The sequence below is a fragment of the Micrasema longulum genome, unplaced genomic scaffold (genome assembly GCF_059751315.1).
Source record: "Micrasema longulum isolate JH-2025_06_02 unplaced genomic scaffold, ASM5975131v1 h1tg000031l, whole genome shotgun sequence".
NCBI lineage: Eukaryota > Metazoa > Arthropoda > Insecta > Trichoptera > Brachycentridae > Micrasema > Micrasema longulum.
The window spans coordinates 661,658-686,427 of NW_028277238.1; the positions used below are offsets into that span (position 1 = coordinate 661,658).

At 32.4% G+C, this 24,770-nt stretch overlaps 1 protein-coding gene across 1 annotated transcript in view; it reads left to right on the top strand.

The window, feature by feature from the left end:
• The window catches only part of stol (voltage-dependent calcium channel subunit stolid), a 190,988-nt gene that overhangs the window by 67,016 nt on the left and 99,202 nt on the right, over window positions 1-24,770 (top strand). Inside the window, exon 3 of the mRNA XM_088224350.1 lies at window positions 16,555-16,665. Coding sequence (XP_088080476.1) covers window positions 16,555-16,665 — 111 coding nt within the window. The remainder of the gene's footprint in view (window positions 1-16,554; window positions 16,666-24,770) is intronic.

Here is a 24,770-nt window from a genome sequence, read left to right on the forward strand (position 1 = left end):
CCAAATATGAAGCAAAGTGTAATCATATCCAAAAAAAAATCCCCAAATTTCTTTCTTCTCTATCCTCGTAATAAAATCCTTAATTTCGCCGCAGGGGTGCTATTCTGAATCTTCTCTTCCCCCTAGAAAGTGAAAAATTTCGTTTTTTTTTACATGCGTTTACACTTTGCTTCATATCTAGCCACACTGATGATTAAATGTCAAATAAATATTAACACGTGAAATCCATGATAATTTTTATTTAGAACATTATTGCGACCTTAATTCAGAATGAATTGACCAAACCGTTTTCGATTTTTTTCTATTTTTTATCAGTTTTATACATCAAATGACGTTTTATCATCAGTGTGGCCATTATATGAAGCCAAGTGTCATCGCATTTAAACAATAAAAATCCCAAAATTAACCACTCTCTAGGGGATAGAGAAGATTCAGAATACCGCCCCAGGTATTTAAAACTCTCGACCATTTCGATGACTTGACCTGACAAAGTCAGGGCATGTTAGACATCTAGGCCCAAAATGTGACACGTAACATTGGTAACTAATAAGAACTCAACCTCCTCGTGGGTATTTTGCGGAAAAGCACTGAGTCAAAATTTTGCTGTTTTGACTTATTGATGAGGTTGAAAAAGACTCTACAATCTGCAAGAACGCACTAATAATAATATACGTAATAAGTCAATACAATATAAATTAGTTCAGGGAAAAGGCACCAAGGGACAAGGGACGCCGTACTGGTGGGCCATCAATAACAATATTTCGGATGTATTCAGCGGAGCTTATGGAGCAGTACTGACTTGAGAAAAGGTGAGCTTGTTGGTTGGCGACATAATATCCCGGAGATGTCTACATGTTTCACTCAGGGGCAAACGTGGCAATTATTATTTTCTTTCTTTTATCTTTTTACTAATTCATTATTATTTTACCTAATGTTATAGGTACTGTACATTAGATAAAATAATAATATAGTTTTTTTAATTAAAGAAAAAAAAACATTTCTCACAATGTGACTATAGTAGGTATAATGTGACTTCAATTTGAATTCCTTACTGTGGTATTATGTATCAGCGAAAATGCATGTCAATCCACTATTATTTTGAAAAAAATGTTCTAAAAGTTCAGTTATTATTATCAAGATATGAAATAAAATGTAGTAAATAGATCAATTAACCATTTTTTCAAGTTGGCTTAATAATGTTTAGAAAAAAAAAAAAAATTCATTACAAACTTTGAACCTCAATTATCTCAAAAGTAGTAATTTTGACTTAGTGCTTTTTCGCAGAATACCCACGTCCTGGCTGTACGAGTATCTCACATTTACTTGGAGCCAGCCCTCCTAGTCCCAGTCTACACGCCTGACTAGGAGATTTGTTGTTTGGTTTGTTTATTACGGCCGGTTGCCACCTGATGCCGAGACAGTGACCCCCTTGCTAACTGGGGCTTAGGATGCCACCGTTGACTATTGTTCCTCCGCTGCCATCCTCAACACAACATCCTGCCCATTGCCCAGTATGTCCGGTGGCCTGAGAGAAAATTTTTGCCTCTTCCGCCTGTTCTGCCGTACTGATTCACTTCACCTTCACCGTCACAGCCGTCGAGGCCTTTACCCGTAGCCCAGGGCAAGGAATTGCGTAATACCCCGCAATACTGGATCCCCATCAGAGCTTAGTCACCTAAACACTTCGGTCTACTGAAGTGGATGGTGCCTGCAACGTGGACGCGCTGAATGAGGATTACTCCAGTGAGAACTGAGAAAGTGACTAAATCCCCGGAGGAGCCGGTTCATAATCTCATTTAGGTATGGCAGCCAAATAGATGCCAACAAACCATTTCCCGAGATCGAGGGTGCAACTAATAGTTCGTACCTACGCGGTTTATATTTAAAACAATAAAAATGTTTACTGAAACCATCGATCGTTCCCCTATCGTGTCAGCACCCGCGCTGTAGGTATGAATAAACACAATATTTCTCAACAATAGCCGTAAAAACGGGGCTAAAAAACCATGACTGGAAAAATTTCCTGGCCCTTAGTCCAAGTGGAGTTAGAACGCTTTATGAACATTCTATAGATACAAGTGAACCTTGTAGACTGAACACAGAACGAAGTTCTAGAATCAAGATATCAGCTTTTCAGACCGAATAAAGAACTCTCCCTTTTAACTGCCAATCAAAGCATAACACCCCTTTGTGGATATTCGTTGTTGTATTTTTATGAACGCTTTAAGATAACAATTTATATTTCATGGCAATGTTTACGGAGTGCAAATATTTACATTGATATATTTTTCATTCACTAAAATATTTCACAGATCCCCTTAGATAGTGATATTTGCAATGAAATATTTACGCAACAATATTTGCGTATGTCCAAATGCTTGCAGACTGGCTGGATTTCCTCCCTAGGGGGTTATTCATATTTCAATTTATTGCAACAGAGTGTAAATACCTAGACTTGCATATTCCTTTCTCAAAAATGTTTTTTCTCTCTGTTGTAATAAAATTAAAATATTTGTTCGCCAAAATATTTCACAATTTCCCTGGATTAATGGAAATTAATGTTTTTCAAATGCAAGTTAAGTCATTTATTTATTTATTTAACAGAAACAAACAGTCGACAATTATATAATAACATAAAAAATATACGGTTTAAGGACAGACCGGCGAAGTTTCTAAATAAAAAGCATACATAATAAATTGTGGTACAACAAAAGGGTGTGTTTATGTGTATTTGTATGAGAGTTATACCCGTATGCAGAGACAAACCTTAAGGTGAGGAAAGTACATTATATTGTCTTCACCTTCGGGTTATTCTCTGCATTTGAAATTAGAATGTACTTTCCTTACCTTAAGTTTTGTCTCTGCATATGGGTATTAGAGTAAAGGTGTGTTTGTGTGTATGTGGGAGTAAGTGTGAGCATCATTAAATAGCAAGTGGCATCGTATCGCAGCCAGAAATAATCAGTCTTAATTTATTTTTAAATAAATTAAGAGGCATGTTAAATATATCAATAGATGAAAAAAAAGCATTTTAGTTAGAGCAAGAAAGATAGAGGAAAGAGTGTTGTGCATAGTTAATGCTACAGACTGACAGATGGAATAAAATACTTATTTCTTGTCACGAGAAAGGGGACATTAAGATTAGTTTTGGAGAGTAGGTTAAAAGAGTCTACTTTATTATTTGATAATTTATATAAATAGCATAATTCAGATATAGTGCGTCTTTTTTCAAGGGTAAAAATCCGTTTTGTTTAGCAGATTGGCTGTAAGTGCAAAGCGTTTAATTGTTTTTATAATCTAGGTATTTAAAAAAAAATCGGTGAACATTTTTAATCCTTTTTATGTTTGTTATGTATTGTGGGCTCCACACAACGGATGTAAACTCCAAGTTACTGCGTACAAAAGTATTGTGTAATGTTTTCAATGTGCTTGGATTTTTAAAGGGTTTGGAAATTCTTAAAATAAAGCCCAGCATTTGGTAAGCTATTTAGAACTATTTGAAATTATTTTTACAAAACGAGAAAATTGTTTCATCTTTAATTTCATATTACTTTTAAGGAAAGGCGGGTAACTGCATTCGAAGAAAGTTTAATAATAATGAAAAAATGTCGCAGACAAAAATATTATTTCCCCTCCTTTCGATATTAATTAGATTCTTGAATCTGGGACATTCCAGTCTTAAAACGATTCAGTTTGTTATTTGAAGAAAATTATCTTTCTGGAAAATTCCAGTGTCATTTCTTCTCGTCCCGCTCGACAAGTTCTCATGCTCACTTGCGTCTCTTCGAAAAGTCACCGAGCATATTTTTTCTTATAATCATATAAGGGTCATTAGTTCAGTTTGTAAAAATTATTACCCACCTACATATTGAAATTCAATGAATGAAATTAGTGAAATTCATTTTTTTTTAATATACGTTAGCTACGACATATATATTTTAAAGTGTAGAATCCAAATTCAACGGTGCGATATTCGTGTGGAAATACGAACTTAAAAAAAAAATCTTTAGCAGGTGCAAAATTTGTGAAGATAATTGATGTTTTTCAAAAACGTGTTTACTATGGGGAAATATCACATACTAAGAATACCGATAAAAACTTGTAAAGTGGATTTAGAAAAATTAATTGAACTTTAAAAATCAATATTGATTCTGTCGAGACATGCTTTCATACATAACTTTTAAAATAAAATTGTTAAAACATATGTCTCTTCAAAAACGCGACATGTTTGGCCTTGAAAAATGTGACGCAATGTTATATTTAAATTTAAACAGCCACAAAGTAAAAAAAATAACCGAATCGTGACGTATTAGGGGCGCAGCTAATGCAATGAACTGTTTTCACGGGAATTCAAAATTGTAAATTTAAAAATACATTTTTTGCTACTTAAGTACAATTAAAATATTTTTTACTCGGCAGTATTTTTGTAGACCCTTATAAATTTAAAAATAAAAAACCGCAATATTTCCAAATTGTGGTTATAGGTTAATAATAAATAAATCGATTTACGTTATTTATGTACAATTATTAATATAATTCTATTGTAATTACACGATAACTTATGTTTAAATATATTAATTAAAAATACTTGGTACCCTTCCACTTATTTATTTGACCAATTAGCGCTTTCACCCTCTAATGGGCATTTTTGATCAATCTAAAGATGACCATTCGAAGGTGAAAGCGCTAATTGGTCAAATAAATATGCGAAAGTGTACCAAGTATTTAAAATTTATAACTTATACATATAAATATAAGTTGTTGAATAAGTAATAAATAAACAAATAGGTACCACATGCATGATAATATTTAGGACACGTATTTTAAGACTTACCGCGGATGCTACTAACTGCCCACAAAGGAGATATTTTATTATCTAAATAATTTTTAAAGTTTATTGATTATATATGAAAGTCGCGATTATAAAGACATTTTTTAAATTATCAATCAAAATACCAGAATAATTAAGTTATTCCATCAATAATTTTGACATAATTTTTTTAAATAAATTCATTTTGATGATGGAATTGAATGATGGTACAAGTAAACGGATTACTTTATTCCTGATTCTTATAGAAGACTTATTATTCAAACATCATTTTTTAAATATTATGTTACATAAAATTATTTATGTTTTTTGCATTTTATTTTCAAATTCAATTAAAAATAAACTACAAACATTTGGACTTACTCAAAGTATTGTTGATATTTTATACTTCTTAAAACCATACTAGACGGACGATCTCACGAGAGCGAGATCGTCAGTCCAGTGGATTTAAATTCAGTGGACAAAGTTAATTGAAATACCGTACAGTTATTTTTTTTTTTTTTTTTTTTTTTATATTACCATGGACTTCCGCCAATAAATTTTACCAACTTATTTCAAAAACTAAAATAACAATAGCCTTACATTTTTTTTTTAATCCGAATTATTTATCGTTGATCTCCTTTAAAATCTCAAATATCTTGAGTCATCTCAATGTCATCTATCTTCCGCTGCCAATTTTATGCTCCCCAGATTCATAATCTGAAGAGTTATGACTGTTAATGTCACTGACAGTCATATCTTTAGCCGTTAAATTTTGTAATTTATTGTATAAATTTACCGAATATAATTATTCTACATCCGAAAATGAGAAATATTAAATTAGCTTTGTGTCCAGACGGATAAAGCATAATATATTATGATGCGTTGGAAATAGAGCCAAAATCCTGGTTGAGTTAATTTAACTCTATAGCTACTTTTAGGTAAAATCGCGTAATAGTTGTTGGCGCGTCAGCCTACCGTGTTTAAGGTCCCGAGTTCGTATTCCGGCAAGATCTGCATACAGTATTTATTAACCATGTGGTTTGACACCGCAATAACTGTCCCCAAAGCGCAAGACTCATCGTCTTCTATTTATGTATCAAATGGTGCACCGTTGCAGTTCTCTATGCACCATCAGGCGTGGGTGATTATACGTTATTTTTGACAAAAATCGCATGGAAATAAATTATATTATTACATATCGATAGCTCAGTTCCATAGAGCAATAACTCAAAATTAGGAAGTTTTGAGTTATATTACTCATTACACTTAAAACGCACTCCTTTTAAATTTATTCACGACTCTTTAAATACTGTTACTTAACTTAACAGTCTCTCAGCTTCATAACTAATTAAAACGTTGTGTTAATTTGCCTAGACAACATTAATCCTAACACTAGCAACCATTTTGTATAATATATATTTCACAACAGAGATGAAGAACATTTAAGAGAAGGTAATATAGAAGTCCAGGCATCTACTGGGCTTATGACCTGTCAATGGCTGGTTTAAGTGGCCACTTTACACACTGTTTAACATTCACCATTCTGCCTATATTTGAACATCTATATTCCTTCAATTCTTTCATCTGTTGATGTTTGTGAAGTTAAAGAGCTGAAACCTTTATTTATGCGGGTGAGATTCATCAAATTGAATTATTTCACCTACATACTAGGCAACGCCTGAAAATATTATTTTTTCAATTTCTATACTTCTTCATGGACCCGGTAATTTATCAACAATAGGCAGAATGGTGAATGTTACACAGTGTGTAAAATGGCCACTTAAACCAGCCATTGACCGGTCATAAGCCCTGTAGATGCCTGGACTTCTATATTACCTTCTCTTAAATGTTCTTCATCTCTGTTGTAATATTTAAAAATAAACAGCTCCCCAGGGAGTTGAATCCAGTCCTTGTCTACAAAAATTTGGACAAACTCAAAATATTGTTGATATATATTTCACATAAATACATACATCTGTACTCGTATATACTTTACTTTCGGTGACAGAAATAATTATTTGTTACAAATCAATTTAGACAGGCGCCGTGGCGCAGATGACTAGACGGCCAACTGTGAAACTCGCGTCGCGGGTTTGATTCCCGTCAGTTGCAAGAAAAAAATCCATGAAAGATTTTTTTCTCAATTGGTCTGGGTGTTGTGGTGTATTTTTAATTACCTCCTTCCATATCCTATCCAACCCACCTTCTGACAAACCTCAAAATAGAGGCTTAGCAGGATATTGCTTTAAAAAAATTTTAAAAATTTGGTCAGCCATTTCTCAAAGTCGAGAATATATTAAAACTGACTCTTTTGGCAAGTTTTACCTTAAATTATATTAAATTTTTATATGTTAACATTTTGTATTTTTTTATTGAAGAATTTTTTTTAACATATATTATAATCACAAATAATCGCTGATACTCTGCTATTTGATTACTAAACAGTGCCTTATGCGAAATCGAATTAAGATTTCTTTTGGGAACCAAATTTATTTTCGTTTTCAAACGTTTCCTCTCGAAAGCCTTCATATCTACATCATACATAATATGCAGCCGGAGATCTGTGGGTCTCCATTTCAGCTAAAAATGATTTGAATAGGGAAATATCACATACTACGAATACTGATAAAATATATGAAATGAATTTAGAATAATCAATTTTATTTTTAAAATCAATATGGATATTGTAAGTAAATGTTTTCATATACATATAACTTTAAAATATAAATTATTAAAAAATATATCACCAGAAAAAAGTACATGTTAGGCATTAATACTGTGACGTCAAGATTCGTGATGATGTTCTATAAAAATTTGAATGGCTTGGAACTAAGACTTAACTTAAAAATGAACATGAATCGAGACATATTAATGGCGTGGCCAATGCAATGGCCTTTTTTGCGGGAATTCAAATTTACACATTCAAAAATATTTTTTGTGCTACAAATGAGTAGCAAAAGAGTATTTTTTTTACTGGACCGTATTTCAAACACCCTTTTTCCTTTAAAAATGTAAAAAAAAATATCAATAAAATAAATAAACAATAATAAATAATAAAATATATTTCCCTATGGGCGATAGTAATAAAGAGCTTTTGCTACAATGAGAAGAGTTTTTTTTCAAAATTTTTTTTAATGTACTCTTAAATTTGGCAAAAAAATGATTTTAATTAACATATCGTATTATCAGCGCTATAATTTTTTCAAGTTTTGTATTTCTGAAATTACTCCGCGTGTGACGTCTCAAGTTCTCTTCCGATTCTTCTCGGTCAGTTCTGCTGATTGGTCCATTGACGGTAAGTAAACCGAAATCTCTCTTATCATAGGTTGATTCATGTGAAGTTGTGACGTCGTTCAAAGTAGTTCGATTTATTAAAATATTTTTTCGTACATTTTCATGAAACTTTGCTGCATGTTTAAATGCTCTATTTTTTATCGCGTGCAAGAAAACATTTTTGCATCCAATTTCCTGTAGAGCTGAAGTACCTCATTGTTTTGACCAATCCCGAAACGCTGATTTTTTTTCTGTAAATGTCTACGCACAAAGCGCTTTTTAGGGAATGTTGCAATGGTAAACAAGTATCTTGTGATCATTTTTTTTCTTCAAAATATAAACAAAACCCTTTTTCACTCCGGTAATACTTATTGGCCCATATGATGATGATTTTCTGTGCATTTGCAACATCCTCGCGACGTATTTGACCTTTCAGTGGTAATAAATATGTACTTCATAGTCCTAACGCTCCTATATACCTGCGTGAAAAATTTCAACGCTTATCAGTTCATGGATTACCTCTTTGTTCTAATTCTCAAGGCACTCTCTTAATACCCATCCACAATTTCTTCTCTAACTCATATAGTGTCTATGCGGCTCGACTGTGGAATCATCTCCCATCCACCATCAAAGATGTTACTACATTATCTCTGTTTAAATCACGTCTGAAGAAACATCTCCTTTTTCTTCCTTAATATCTCCTCCTTTCTTTTTTCCTCTTTTTTTCCTTTTTCCCATTGAGTAATTGTTTTGATTTAAGGTAATTTATCAACAAATACGTTTATTTCTATTTTTATATATTTTTAGCTTTTTAATCTTTTTTTTCTATTGAATATGTTCTGTAACTTGAATTATAAAAATAAAACTTTTATTTTATTGGTTGGTTGGAAGAAATTGCCATTTGGCAATAAGCCCGCTAATGAACAAATAACATTATCCACAAAAAGTTCAATAAATAAATAAAAATAAATAATCCTTGTCCCTGTTGGACCCGGTGACATAATAAATCGAAAAGTAAAACATAGGCTGTGTGAGCCATGCACTCGAGTGGCTAAATAGCCACGTGCGGCTCGCGCGCCGCGGATTGCCGACCACTGGGTTAGCAGGTAGAAAGCAAAAGCCAATTAAACCTTTATTCTCCAACGAGTAATCTTTGACCTTTCTTTATGTCGTCACAGAGAACTTATTGATTTCAGTAAAGGGATAATGGACATTGGACAGTCCTAGTAGGAAAAATATCTGTGTACTAACCAACGGTTTATAAGCCCTTACTTATTATGATCGATTAACGTGAGTCTAGTAGGTATAACACATATCGTCAGCCTAACTTGTAAAAGTCGTAAGTCCACAAAATGGTCAAAAATTATATTTTTTCGTTTTCCATTAGAAATTCAAAAATAATCTTAAAAAAATAATTAAAAATAATAATAATAATTGAAAAATAATCCTTATATGTGTAAAACTTGTATATTCGAACAGTGTTCCATTATTTAAAAAAATGTGTAGCAAAAAAAACGTATTCGCTACTGAAGTGGAAACTGTTTTTACTCTCCCCTGAACACAAGTAAGTTTGGGACTTACGAGTTTTACAAGTTAGGCCGACGATAGCGCGAATGAGAAAGTTCAGCCCTACGGGAAATTTGACATAAAAAAATGTATTCTTACGCGCGTTAAAAATGAAAATTCAATTGTACGGCGAAGTTTACAAACTACTTTGCATGACGTCACTAGTTCTCCCGAATCAACCAATTATAAGAAATCTGTGATAGATTTCCGGTTTACGGTCAACCTGCGAATCAGCGGAAGTCATCAAGAAAGAAGGAAAAGAGAACTCGAGACGTCACACGCGAATTAATTATAAAAATGACAAATTTAAAAGTCATAGCGCAGATAATCCGATACATTAAAAATGTTGGCTTTATTTTTAATAGTCTTAACAAATATATATTTTTTTTTAAACTACAGAACTTTTTTGTAATTATTTAATGTGGGCGCTCGGGGGGCTGCACTTATTTATTTGTATAGTTATTAATATAAGTACGTCTATTTTGAATTGTAATGCATGCGTATAGTGCAATATGTATACCTATTGAAAAAAATTAAAATAATAGCATTGTAAACTGTTTCATAATTTTACATGATTCAATTTAAATTGCAGTTACATTAAGAAATATCAGCAGAGAAAAAAATCTATATTAACTTTATTTTACGTACAAAATCAAATTTAATAACCGTATCACCTTTAATTGTATTTTTTTTATAAAAGGCATAAACCTGTAAATATAAATATTAGTATATGAATATCGAGACCGTCCGGGGCATTCGTCGTCTTCAACGTCTTCACGGCCATCTTGGAAACGCTTATACAACTCGTAAACTCTTTTTTTTACTCATAACAGACTCAAAAGACTCACCTTTGTCAACATTTGACATACTTTGTTACACTTTATTTCATTTTTTACACAAAATTTGATATAAATTATTTGATCCATTTTTTTTAACAAACGAAACTCGCTGAGCTCATAAAAACAGGTCGCGGCTGCCACAGATAAAGTAAACATTGAATGCTGAATATAAAAAAAATGACAATCGGACTCTTCAAACCCGCGAACCTCCGAACACTCCGAAAAGGGCCGATGCAGAAAATCTCATTTTGATACTCTTTTAAAAAAAAAACATATTTGCCAGTTGTCTTTTTCGCACAAAATCGGAGATCGGAGAGGCATCTGACTGAAAACCATGTTCAAATAACTATTTATCAAATTTCTCTGCGCCGCATATCTTCTTAACGCTAAATTTTTCGATACTGATACTAAAAAGAGCTATGCTACTCGCAACATACTACCCTAAAAAAAATATGGCAACCTCGCACTAGAATGTGGACTAGAAACTTCTCAAGATCTGTATCTACAAATAGGATGGATGAATTTGAAATATCGCGCGGTATCTTGTAGAAATATCTAGGACCGATTCCACATCACCAGAGCTGCTCAAGAACTCCAGACGTCTGCCCGAGAGGAGAATGAAACCCATTAAGTTACTAGTCTGTGAGCAAAGGTACTACTTCACGAACTACTAGCTACAGAGATAGACGTTTCGTTTGAACATTTTAAATGACATCTAACAATTGAACGTAGTTATGCAAAAGGCAACCAGCCATAGAAACTGAGAAAATAGCAGTTTTCTGAAAAGAGTAATTAATTCAATCTAAACAACAGTTGGAATGTTTATTAATCTGACAAATGTAAATACATTTTTTTGTGATATTTTTTTAAATGGATTTGACTAATTTTAATTATTTCTAAAGTCTGACTAACCACACCTAGTATGTACGTTTTGCAGAAAACAGCCAGCCCTTATAAAACTTTGATGTATGTTGTGTCATTATGAATTTAACATTTAATTTTATATTTATGTAAAGGCTCTAAATTGTAAAGAATCACTTAAGTAATTCGTTGTAATGACATAAAAAAAATAATTATGTGTTAAAGGAATTTTTGTGATTTTTGAAAGTCTGGATGACCACAGCTTGAAATATACATTTTGCAGAAAACAGCCAGACCTAATATTGAATCATACCTTATTCGAACTTTGAATGTATGAGGTGACATGCTGTGTCAAAACATATTTTTTACTATTAAAGGTATTTTAAAATAAATAAATGTATTAAATTTAAATACTTGTGTATTGATCCACTTTAATTTATTTAAGAGAACTAGATTTATGGAGGCATTAATTTTCCCATCAGCATCTATTCCGTAAGATTTTTCTAGAACTGTGGGGTTTTCTGCAAATTGAGAAAAGTAGTTTTGTGATCAACACTATTTTCAGAAGGTGATTATTACAATTTTTTGTACAAAAGCAGCTTGGACGTTTTTAGCAGATTATAGAATTTACCTTACTGCACCCGATTACACCAATATCTATTTTTTTCAAAATTGTGGACGGGCTGCTTTCTGCATAACGACGTTCAATTAATGTTCCTTCAACCCCCATGCCACCATACCCCATTCTCTGATTCTTATCTCACCCTGATCCTTAGTGCTTACAACTACACTTTTATTTTGCTAAGAGAGTTGCGGAAGATTGGCAGAACTGATCGAGAATAAGCGGAAGAGAACCTCTGACGTAGCACGAGAAGTTATTTCAGAAATATAAAACTTTAAAAATCTTATCGCTGATAATACAATGAATAATTTATTTATTTTTAATTATTTTGATAATTTAATAGTCTATTAACATTTTTTTTAAACACTAAACTTCCTCATTAAGAATATTATCCTTTGTTATTTACACCGGTACTTTAAATAATTGAAAACTTATGTAGTGGAGCATTAAAAATATTTTTTTAATATAAAAAATATTTTTTTAATATTAAAAACTGTCAAGAACAGTCTTTATTACGAACATTTTACAATCTAAAACCGCCATTAGAACCGGACATCAATGATAACGAATCCATAAAGAAATTTTGTAATTAATATTTTGTATTGCAGAAAAAATGGCTTGTTTCGTCCAATGAAAACTTTATTTTTGACAGTAGTTTGCCATGAAGTATTTTTTTATTACCATTTGTAATTGTATGGCTGAAATTACTACATAAGGACTAAAGATGAACGAATATTATACTGTATATAGGTGTTTATTTCAATGTTTGCTCGAATTCACTAAACTTGCGAACGTAAGTAAAAGGTTATAATAATTTTATTCTAAAATTTTATACTGTAAAACATTCTTCGCTTCCAAAGCGCTGAACGTCGGATGATTCGAGATTTAAACATGTGAATGACCTCTAGATGAAGAGTTTTACGAGCGCGCCATTTTATGATGCCAACGTACTCCATCAGTTTCCAACCAACCGAATAGCGATAGTTCGCAAATCCCAAGATCCCGAGTCACGGGAGATTCACAAGAAGTATTTCAACTAACCAAACACAGTCGGTCAATATATACCATTCCTGAAATGTAAGGTATGTTGTATAGTAAAGTTATATAGGTATAAATGCTCTGAAATATTCGAAATTCAAATGACAGTAAATTTTAATTTTACAGACGGGTGCACTCCTTATAGATAGAACGCAAACCATAGTGATTTCATCATCATAGCTGGCTTATAACGTATGAAGGAACTTCTACCCTCCCGAGAGGACGTTACTACCACATGCCTAAATCTAGGGCTTCAGCATCTTTTTCCATTTTGTTATTTTGGATTAAACAAGATAATCGGATTCAAAAACAAAAAAATGCAATGAAATGTTTGAGCAAAACATCTACCCATTTCTTGCTTATAATTTTAAGGTTTACTTGTGTAATTCTTAATGTAGTTTTTTTTCTAATTTATGCATCTTAATGGGGAAATATCACATACTACGAATACCGATAAAAATATATGAAATGGATTTAAAATAATTAATTGTATTTTCGAAATCAATATGGATATTGTGGAGAAATGTTTTCATACATAAATGTTTAAAAGAAATTTAATAAAAATACGTTGCTAGAAAAACGCAACGTGTTTGAAATATTCGTGACAGTATTCTGAACAAATTTGAATGGGCAGGAACAAATAAACATGAATCGTGGCGTATTAGGAGCGTGGCCGATGGAATGGCCGTTTTTGCGGGAATTCAAAATTACAAATTTAAAAATATTTTTTATGCGACTACTAATTTGCAAAAATTTTTTTTTACTTTACAGAAAATAGACCATATTATTTTCAAAATGTTAAAAAAGTTATATTTCCGTATTCGTCCGGCACTGCGATTGTGATTAAACATACAAACCATTAATAAGATATTTTATTGCATACTTTTTGTGTAACTTTTAACGGGGAAAGGGGGTACAATAAAATTAAGCGGGTTAATGAAACTGTATTCAGTCACATGAATCAGTATTGTCCCTATTTTATTCGGGTAAAAAATTAAATATTAATTTTTGCTTTTAACCGGTTTGGATGCCCTATAATCTTGATTCTTAATCTTAATTCATCGCGGGGTAAACCTATCTGGTTAAGGCTGTATTCAAATAAATCCAACCCTTAATGTCTTGTTTGAATCTGTCTTTCGTTTCCCTTCCCGACCCTCTTTTCTCTACTCACTTTGAAATAATTTCCTCAACCCATCTTCCCGGGCTTCTCTATTTTTTCTGTTTCCTTCGTTTTCCTTCTATTCTCTACGGCTATAATGGTAAAAGTGCATTCCAGTACAAGGGTAAAGTGTATATTTCATATTGCGCGCAAACACAAGGGTTCCTCATTTTATAAAATGAGCCGAGGAATCCGTTTTCCAGAGCACAAAAGGTTAGTTCATCCCTAAATGAAATATTAAGTAATAACAAGCAAATAAAGTGGTAAGTATTCCGCCATGTCATTTTCAAAGCTTGTTCAGAAATGCAATATACCTACATTCACAAATAAACATATCTTACCATAATATCAACGTAGGAACTCCTTTATTAGGAACACATACTTTCTCCTGGAGACTGAACATATTTACTATATGGAAACATAATCCTTTAAATTTTCAGTATACTTTAATGAATGAAATGGTTCCAAGAAAAAACGTTATCAGAGACTTAGGAATTGTTTTAGATTCCAAGCTTGTGTTCGATATTCACATTGATGGAATTATTAATAAGGCATGCAAAATGCTAGGTTTTTTAATGCGAATGACTTCAAAAACATTAAAACATTTATATTGCTATATAACACATATGTGAGAAGTCAATTAGAATATGGTTCAATTGTATAGAATCCCCAATATAAAATATATATAAAAAACCTAGAAAAGATACAGAAGAGATTCATTAATTAAACAAAATATAAATTTCACTGTACACCAAATTCATTTCAAACTCGAGTATAGAAGAGTGATTGCAGATCGATTATTCCTGTTTTAACTGGTAAACAACATCGTAGACAGCCCTTTACTTATAAGTTCTTTAGAATACCTTGTTCCCAACAGAACAAGACTCCATACTACATTTAATTTGCCAGTACCTAGGACTAACTCAGGGAAAAACGACTTTTTCTTTAGAGCATGTCATTATTACAATACTGTTCTCTCCGGTCACGCAGACATTTTTCATCTCTCTTATATGAAATATAGAGAATTCCTCATAGAAAGTACAGCCGTTTAGTTTTATGATGTCAGTAATTATGTATGTATTCGTATGTTCATTATTATATTATTCTATTTTTGTACCTATTACATTATTTTTACAAAACTTTTTTCTTTTCTTATTCTGTAAATTTAAATTTATCTTGTTTCTATTAACTTTATTTTTATAACTGTAAATAAGTATATATATTTTTATTTTATTTGCAAGTTTCTAAGTGCCTAACAATTGTTAATTGCTTTTATTTTGATACTGATAATGTACTCAATCGATGTCTTACACAGAGGTTTAAGAGAGTTAATCACTAATTTATTGAATTACCTTGGTTAGTCAGAAAGCGTTTGTATAAACCGAAATTCCTCTTTCCTGATTAGCAGATTACCAGGCATTCATATGTCATTTGAGGAGGATGGAGATCAGTGAATGCTAAGAATTTATCTCAAGTGGGTAATATCACACGCTAAGCTCATTCAAACATGAGGTATGTAATTATTTCAATATGAAATAATTACATACCTCATACAAATAAAGTACTTCCAATATCAACACAAAAATTATAGATAAGGGCTTCGAAAATTAATTTTATAAGTACCTACATAAGTTTTTGACACATTAAACATTTTTGCACAAATGTTGAGATCCGTACATTATGTAATACTGAGACAAGGATTATCGACAAAATCAAGAAAAGAGCTCTGCGCTGGTTTGGACATGTAGAACGAATGGACAGCGAAAGAACGGATAAGAATATTTACAATGCTAATGTTGATGGATACAGAAATAGAGGAAGACCGAGAAAGACATGGCATGATTCCAAATCCAACAAATACTTGAAGATGGACCTGTCAAAAGTCGGAATAATTGGCGCGCGTGCATGAGAAGATGTATGAATGTATAGGAAGCTAGATCTGCATGCAAAGATAGAGTGTTGTGGCGTTCTATCCTCTCTGCCTACCCTTACGGGGAAACGGCGTGATAGTTTGTTGTTGTTGAATCATTTTTTTGTAAAGGTCCATTAGTTCTGTATAAATTTGTTATATTTATCCTTATTTTTCTTTTATTTTTTTTGGAACCTACCAAATATTTTTTTTAGTATGTAGGTCTGTAAGAGGCGGTAAAATCAACTCAAAACTATCGTGTTAGATGTTACTGTTAAACAGAATTGTCCTAAAGAACATATTTTAAAATGTATGTAAAAAATAAAATTTTGTTTAATATAAATAATACTATATATGTAATGTCACTGAGTATCTTTGATTTAATACTTTTTTCTTCAGTTTGTGAATAATAAATTATGTATTAAAACACGGATTTGAAAAAAACAATAGTATTTCAATGCTTGTTTTTTTTTTCAGAAATACCAAGAATGGGACTTGGAGGTGGTCAGGAAGGATGGACTGATCCTCATCAGGGAAATGGCAGCAGAAGTCAAAAACCTAATGGACTTTAAAATGAGTGCAGTCATGGTAAGAACTTTACTCTCCGAGTCTCGCTATTTTGTTGCAAAGTATTTTATACCGAATTTCGAACTATCTACTCGACAAAAATGTTGGGGAAATTATGAGAACCTCGAGCGTGTGACGACAGATGGCACTGGTAGCATTTTTATTGATGCGCGGGAAAACTTTTCCCGAGAGAATAAAATTCTTAAAATCTTCGGCACTGCGTAAAAAAGACTTTGGCACTGCATTTGCCGTTTGCAGCGAGAAAGAAAAGTTGTATTACGAGTTTTCCCCTTTCGTAAAGGGAGATCAATTTATGGGTAGGTATGATTTTCCGAGTCCAGATCGCTTTTACAGTTATCGCCAAAACCCGAACTGCATTCCAATTTAAAATTTGACAAGACCAATTTTTAGTGCTTTGTCAAAATACGTGACGCATCTTATTAAATAATGGAGTACTTCTTCTTCTTCTTCTACAGCCTTATTCTCTCCACTGCTGGATAAAGGCCTCTTCCAAACGTCTCCATTCCTTCCTATCACCCGCTTTCATCATCCACGTTTTACCGACAATAGAGACAATTTCGTCGACTCATCTTTTCTGTGGCCTTCCAACACTTCTTTTGTTTGCCCATGGTCTCCACTTTATTATTTTGTGTATCCACCTGCCATCATTTTGTCTCGACAAGTGCCCTGCTCACTGCCATTTCAATTTCGCTGCACGATCCATAATATCCACGACTCCGGTTTGGCGCCTTATTTCTTCATTTCTTATTCTGCCTATTAGACATACATATATTTTTGAAAATAAACAAGTCCTTATATGCTTGAAAAGACAAGTATATGAATCGTGCATATTGCCGGTGACAACATATGGATTAGAAACCATGTCTATAGCACAAAAAAGTAGCCAGAAATTAATATGCACGCAACGATCCATGGAACAGATGCTCGGTGTATGTCTAAGAGACAGGATAAGAAATGGAGTACTGCGCCTACATAATAACGAAAATTTATCAATAATATAATAAAAACAACTGTAGTTGAATAAACCTAGATTTTTAAAAGTTGTATGTCGAAACCAGCGAGGGAAAATGCTCAATCGTCGGCCATTTTATGAATAAAAACGTACGTACATGAGAGCCTCATGGTTTTATATCATAAAGAGCCATCACATTAAGTAACTGTTAACACAACCAAAACTCCGTAATTTAGATAGAGCGTTGCAAACATTATTATTGCATACACCAGTACAAAGTGTTGAAGCAGCCTTAAGTTTTCCTTTGCAGAAACTATCACGAACAAGCCAAGAAGTCGCCACTTGTATTTTCCATTACTCCGTTCATAAGTTGGTTATATTATTTAGTCATAATGCAATGGCTGCAAGTTCTGTGGTGAATGTGTGGCTCTGTGGCTGTTTGGCTACGGAGCAGATGTGAGGGGTGGGGGGTAATGGATTGTAGAAATTTATGGCGCCAACAAAACAAATCCCAATATTTTCCGCCTATGTAGCTATATGGAGTATGGCGTAGGGGCGGACATTACATAAACATAGGCAGATAACATACCGCTTGGTAATTTGGTGCATTACAACTATATTTCCTGTTTTTTGTCCAGTGCTGACAAATTCGGCGTTTGTAATGCATTTATTTAGAGAGTTGTAAAAAATATCTTAAAAATGAGTTCTAACTCACATTACAATTATTATTTATTTTACAAAAATAATTTCAGTTACTAAGTTATTAAATTCAGACACATTATGTTTCCTAATTTCCTCTTATTTCCCAGTCTTCATCTGACTAGTATTTTAACAACTTCGTATGATTTGATAATGTATAAAAAAAAAAACAAGTTTATTGGATTATAATTCTACTTTATTTTTTATAAAATATACAAAGGGTATATTGTGACGCGTTTCGTCTTGTTAGGACATTTTCAAACAAACTAACTTAAATACTTACAAAGTTTCCTTATATTCTAAAAATAATTGCTATTTTATGTTTGTGGATTTCTATACAAGCCAAAATAAGTTGAGTAATTAAAATTCAATTAGGGTAAACTGAGTATATTAGAGGAATATTTTGGTTAAACTGGTGAAAAATCTTTCATTATTTAAAAATATTTGTAAGGGTATGACTTTCAAATTAATATAATAATTATAAAAATATTGATATAATTTATACAGGTTTATTTTGAAAATTATTTTTGAAACTCTACATTGGTGTTTTAGTTTGTTTAAAAATGTCCTAACAAGACGAAACGCGTCACAATATACCCTTTGTATATTTTATAAAAAATAAAGTAGAATTATAATCCAATAAACTTGTTTTATTTTAGATTCATTACCAAATTAAAAATGGAATTCTACCAATTGTCTGCATACACAAAAAATAACTTTATATAAGTTATCTATCTGTTTCTGAAGTTCACAAAAGGGTCGTGTTATACCATTATTTGATCGTATTTCTTTTTCTTACAAACTAAGAAACTAACCTGTGACTGCATACTGATTATTGTGAAAAAATAAATACTTAAAGAGCCTTACTCATAACCTCGGTATAAAGTAACGCCTAGGCATAGTGGTAGAATATGGATGGGATTATCACCCTCATTTATAGTAGTGGAATGTGGATGGTGTTTCTATCCTTATTCTACCATTATGCCTAGGCGTAACCTTGTACCAGGTTTATAAGGCGCAAATTAAATAAAATTTCTCTCAACATTTTTTTTGCTGTACCCGGCGGAACTTAGGGACGCTGGATTGGTGTGAGAAGAGGCGAGAGTGCTTGTTTGCGATATGATCTCCCGAAGGCGTCTGATAATGTTGACGTGCTCCTCTTGGGATAAATAAATATTAATTTTAATATATTTTCTAAAATAGCATATTATTTTTGCAACAAGATAACAAGCATTTATTAATTCGCTTCAGTAAATTATGTATGTGGAATTATACTTTATTGCTCGCATTATTGCAAGTAATGTAAACAATGGTTTTAATAAAAATTAATGATGTATTTTTTTTTTAAGTAAATAAAATACCCAGAAATAAGAAAAAGGGTGCCTTCCAAACGACGCTGACATTTAAAGAGGTACAATGAGGTTTCTGTGGGTTTTTTCTTAAATTTGTAAATGGACTATTAAACTTAGCTAATTAAAAAAAATATATTTTTATGTATCGTGTCAGCAGAGCTATGATTTTTTTAAGTTTTGCAAATTTGTAATTACTCCGAGTCACAAGTTCTTTACGGGGAGTTCTCCTGAATGGTAAATTGGCTTCCCGTAAATCGAAAATCTATCAGCAACACTCTCTCATTGGTTTATTCACAAAAACCCGTGACGTTATTCAAAGTAGTTAATTTTTATTAATTTTTTTAAACGTTTTTGAGAAACTTAGCCGTAGAATTAAATGCTCTACTTTTTACCGAGATAAGAAAAAAATGTACATTCAATTTCCCATACCACATATAATTTTGAATAAAAATATTGTCCTCTATCATTAGAAGTAGGACGAAATACGTCTGTTTCCTGTCGGAATAAATGAAAATTTAACTGTCTAATTATTGAAAAAATATATCTTGTTAATTATTGTATTAAATATATTAATCAAAGAGCTAAGGGTCTTAAGGGTAATTTTGTCAATTTTAATAAATGATTCTCTCGTTACCAAATAAACAACATTAAAAAGTCTGTAGAAGTGTGTCCCATATGTAATTTTTCAATTATAAAATAATGAAACTTGTAATTTTAATAAATGAGACAGCGAAATAAATTTTGAATTTCCATTTTTAAATCTGATAAATCACCGCACGCCTCTGGTGTTGGGCACTTTCTAACACATACACAAAATACTCGTGTTACGTCAAATATTTTGACGTAGTGTTAACTCGTGACTACACTGCACTTTACGAGAAGGATCGATAGCGAAATTACTTAACGTAGCACGTAAATGTACATTTGACGGAATCAATTATGCTCGTGTTTATTATCTAATAAAAAAACACGTTACGCTATGCTTGTTTATTTATAAAATCAATACTTATACAGGCTCAAATTGGATACACTAAGCGACAAAAATCCATAATCTATTCCTACAAGCTGTTATCATTTATTCCTTTTCTTCTTCAGCCTTGTTTTTTCCACTGCTAGATAAAAGCCTCTTCCAAACGTTTATACTCCTGTCTATCCCTCGTCTTTTCATCCGGAAATGTCATCGGCTTTGTGGCCTTCTAACACCTCTTTTGTTTGCCCGTGGTCTGCAGCTCATTATTATGGGTGTCCACCTGTCAATACTTTGTCATGCCAAGTTTCCTGCTAGACAGGTACATAATATTTTTCAAAACTTATCTCTTTGATCATTATCACAAAATCACAAAAGTAAATATATCACTGTCATAAAAAAGTAAGGGAAAATTGTGTATAACTTTTAAAATCTTTATTTATTCTTCTAAATCTATTTTATCGCCTTCAAAGTACTCCCCTCCCGAAAAAATACACTTATGCCAACGGTTTTTCCAATTCTCGAAACAATTGTTAAAGTTGATTTTCGACATGACCTTTAAAGCGCGCAGCGATTCGGTCTTTATTTCTTCAACCGTGTCAAAACGGTGTCCCCGGAGCATTCTCCTAAAGCTTAGGAAATAGCCAAAAATCACACATCGGGCGAATACGATGGTTGTGGAACAATGTGAGTTAAGCTTTTGGCGAAATGGTCTCGAAGCGCCAATGCAATGTGAGATAGTGCATTATTGTGGTGCAAAAACCAAGAATTGTCTGCCCGAAATTGTAGTCTCTTTTTGTGAATAGCTTCGCATGAACATTGCATAACGCTCAAATAATATGCCTTGTTAACAGATGACCCAGCTGAAGGAATTAATAATGCATCACACCATGACAATCGAAAAAAACTGTTAACATGATCATGGTTTTTGCTTGATTGGTCGGTTGTTTACAGGTGTATGCATAGATCCAAGTCTCATCACTAATTATCATGCATTTCATATTATCATCATGATAGACAGAAAAGCATTGTTTCACAGACTTCAACGTGATGCAGTTTTTCCAAAAACTTGAGCCTTTTTAGCACCAAACGAGATTTTACTCTTTCTAGGCACAAAACATCTTTCAAAATGGTCTGGACCAAATAAAATATTAACAGTATCTTGCTAAGTCTTTAATTGTCAATCAATAGTTTTTGAGCACCAAATCTTCGATTTCCTTGACGTGTTGTTCATCGGTTGATGTTGATGATAGTCCAGGGCGGCTTTTGTCTTCAATCTCTGCTTTCTTTGAATTGTTTAAACCACTTGTAAACATTTTTTTTGTGACATAACCTGGTCACCGAAGGCGTTCTGCAACATTCTTAGCGTTTCTGCAGCAGAAATTTTACGCAATTTAATGCAATTACTTTGCTCAACAAAATCAGACATCGTAAAAGTAGCTAAATTAACTTTTTGCTGTTCACAAAACACGTGCGCAACAAATCGCGACATGAAACTTTACACAGATGTCAGTGACAGTACAACTAACCTAAAAAATAGATATGCCAGAATCGAGAGCCCGCGTATTTTAAATAAAAATTTCACCTTATTTTGTTTAAAAAAATGTGTGTTTTTATTATTGTAATAAATTAGATTAATGTGAAATATTCACTCAAACGTAGGCATGTATGAATTCCATATAAATTTAGTCACCATGAATTATGTGTTGGTAAGTGGGATTGCTTAGCTTAGTATAAATGTACAATATTTTTATGTTTATCCGAGGAAGTTTTAGAAATCCACACAAGTGCGATCATCTTGCTTCCATGTAAAAAAATAAACATGTTTTTGTTCAAATTTCGAGTTTCTATATTTTACAAAACGTGTTACTATCAAAATTTATTTGTCATAATCATTATTCTCTTTCCACATCTAATGGTGCATATGGCACTGAATTGGTACACCAATCGCAGCGTATCTTGATCATTTTTGTTACATAAAGGTAGGATGCTCAGTCTTGCGATTCAGGTACCAGTTCAGGGACTGCGAAATTTCCTAGTGTAAAAACACCCTTTTAAATTAATATATCATGTGAATTGTGTCAGGAATCAAACCAGAGACATGCGCGGTAGGCAATGTAGGCCAACGCACTGACCCACAAGGCCGACAAAATTTCTTACCCATGTAAAATTTCTTAATAGAAAATTCGAAATGAATCAATCATTTTGGTACAATACGACGACAGATTGATACCAGAAGGATGACTGAATAATTTATTAAAATATTGCATTACAACGTAATTGTATAATAATTAAGGATTACAAAATAAAGTAAAATGGATGATAAACACTCGGAGTGAAAATTTCCATACCGGAACTCGTAATTCAATTAAAATCATTTAATGAATCCCATCGCTTTCAACAAAGGCGAAGTGGTGGTGAGGGAGTGGAGGGGAACGAGAGGAACCATCCCACGGGAAAAGGGAGGGAATTGAAGAGATTCTAATTTAAATGGTTTCCGTTAGTAAAATGGAAAAGTTAAGAAGTGGAAATATGTTGAAGAGATAATGCTAACTGAAGGGTCATTAGCGTATGTTATTTGACTTCAGAAGAATCAGTAATTGTCTCAAGATAACCTCTTATGAACTTTTCGTCCATTCCTTAATCAATAGTGCATAGCGAATAGCGTTTGTACTAAAATTGCAGCGTGTCTTCAAGAAAACCATTTTTCCGGCGTTGGCGTTGAATGGCGAAATGGCGTTCCAGACAAACTACAAAGTAATGTGGCGACAAATTACATTGAGAAAAAAAACATGCACCCGTAAAACCATTTTTTAAATTAATATTCCATGTTGATCTTGTCGGAGAACTATGACAGAAAATTTTCTCTCCTCTGCTCTGTTTGACATGTATTAAGAGAGTACCTAAAGAGCGAATTAAAGATAAACTTCCTTAAAATAACGTACATTTTCCTAAGTGTTTAATAAGCTCCGTGGCGTGTAAATAGTAACTTTATAATCTTATTATACTTTGTTAATGTAATGTATTTAATGTTCATGTGCCAGCAGTTTCATACAAACGACAATCATCTCCCGTCAAAAAAAATATAGAAAATTGACCTTAGAATGTCCTAGGAGGTACACGATGATCTTTATTTCGGTGAGCACTTCACTGGGGTGATTTGTATCATTTGGTGAGCACCAGGCCGCGTGATGAATCTTCAAGAAGTCTGATTTGAAAACACACAAGTCAGAGCGAGCGAAAAATCTTTCAGTCTTACCGTGCCAGCGTAAATTATCAAAACCGAGTTTTCAAAAAACAACTGAAAATTTTGTCGGCCGCAAATCATACGACATTGCCGACCGAGCAAAAAACGATCCCGCCATTTATCGGCGCGACATTCAACTACACATTAATTAACGTATGCAATTAATGTGTATAAGTCGATTTAATTTCATTTATTAATTTATAAATTGAACCGCTGGCCACAAGACTTTATATTAGAGGATTAGGAATATCATCAAATTTAAATATATAATTCTTTTTTTATATTGCACTTAATATATTTTTATTTATTTAATCGTTTCATGGTTTTGATTATTGTATATTACGTATGTATTTATTTATTTTATTTTATTTTAGAAATTTACTGCATAAATAAATAAATTTATTAAAAAACAGGGAATTCATAAAAAAACTAGTGAATTATAAAATAAATACGTACTAATTATATTACCTTTTGTTTATACATTAAAAATCAATTGTATTTTATTTAAATTAAAACTTTTGTTCGTATAATACAATATATTAACTTTTGTTTAAACAAATACGTTAATGTTTAATGAATTCATTGCCAAACCCATGATCCGGGGTATTTTTAAGTAAGTTACCTGCTTTGCGTATTTTTATATTGGTTTACAACTATGTTTTATAACCTAACTAATTTTCAATGCCACTTTTCCTGCCCCTTTTTTATACTTCTCTTCTTTTTATCATTATTTAAAGAGCAAATAAATTTATATGCCTACATAATATGTTATGATTTCAGTTGATATGTACATACAATATTACTTATTACCCTCAGGTCTCAAAACTCACTGTACAAGGGCTTAAAACTGTACAATGAGTTACCTGAAGAAATTAAAGAAATGGAAAG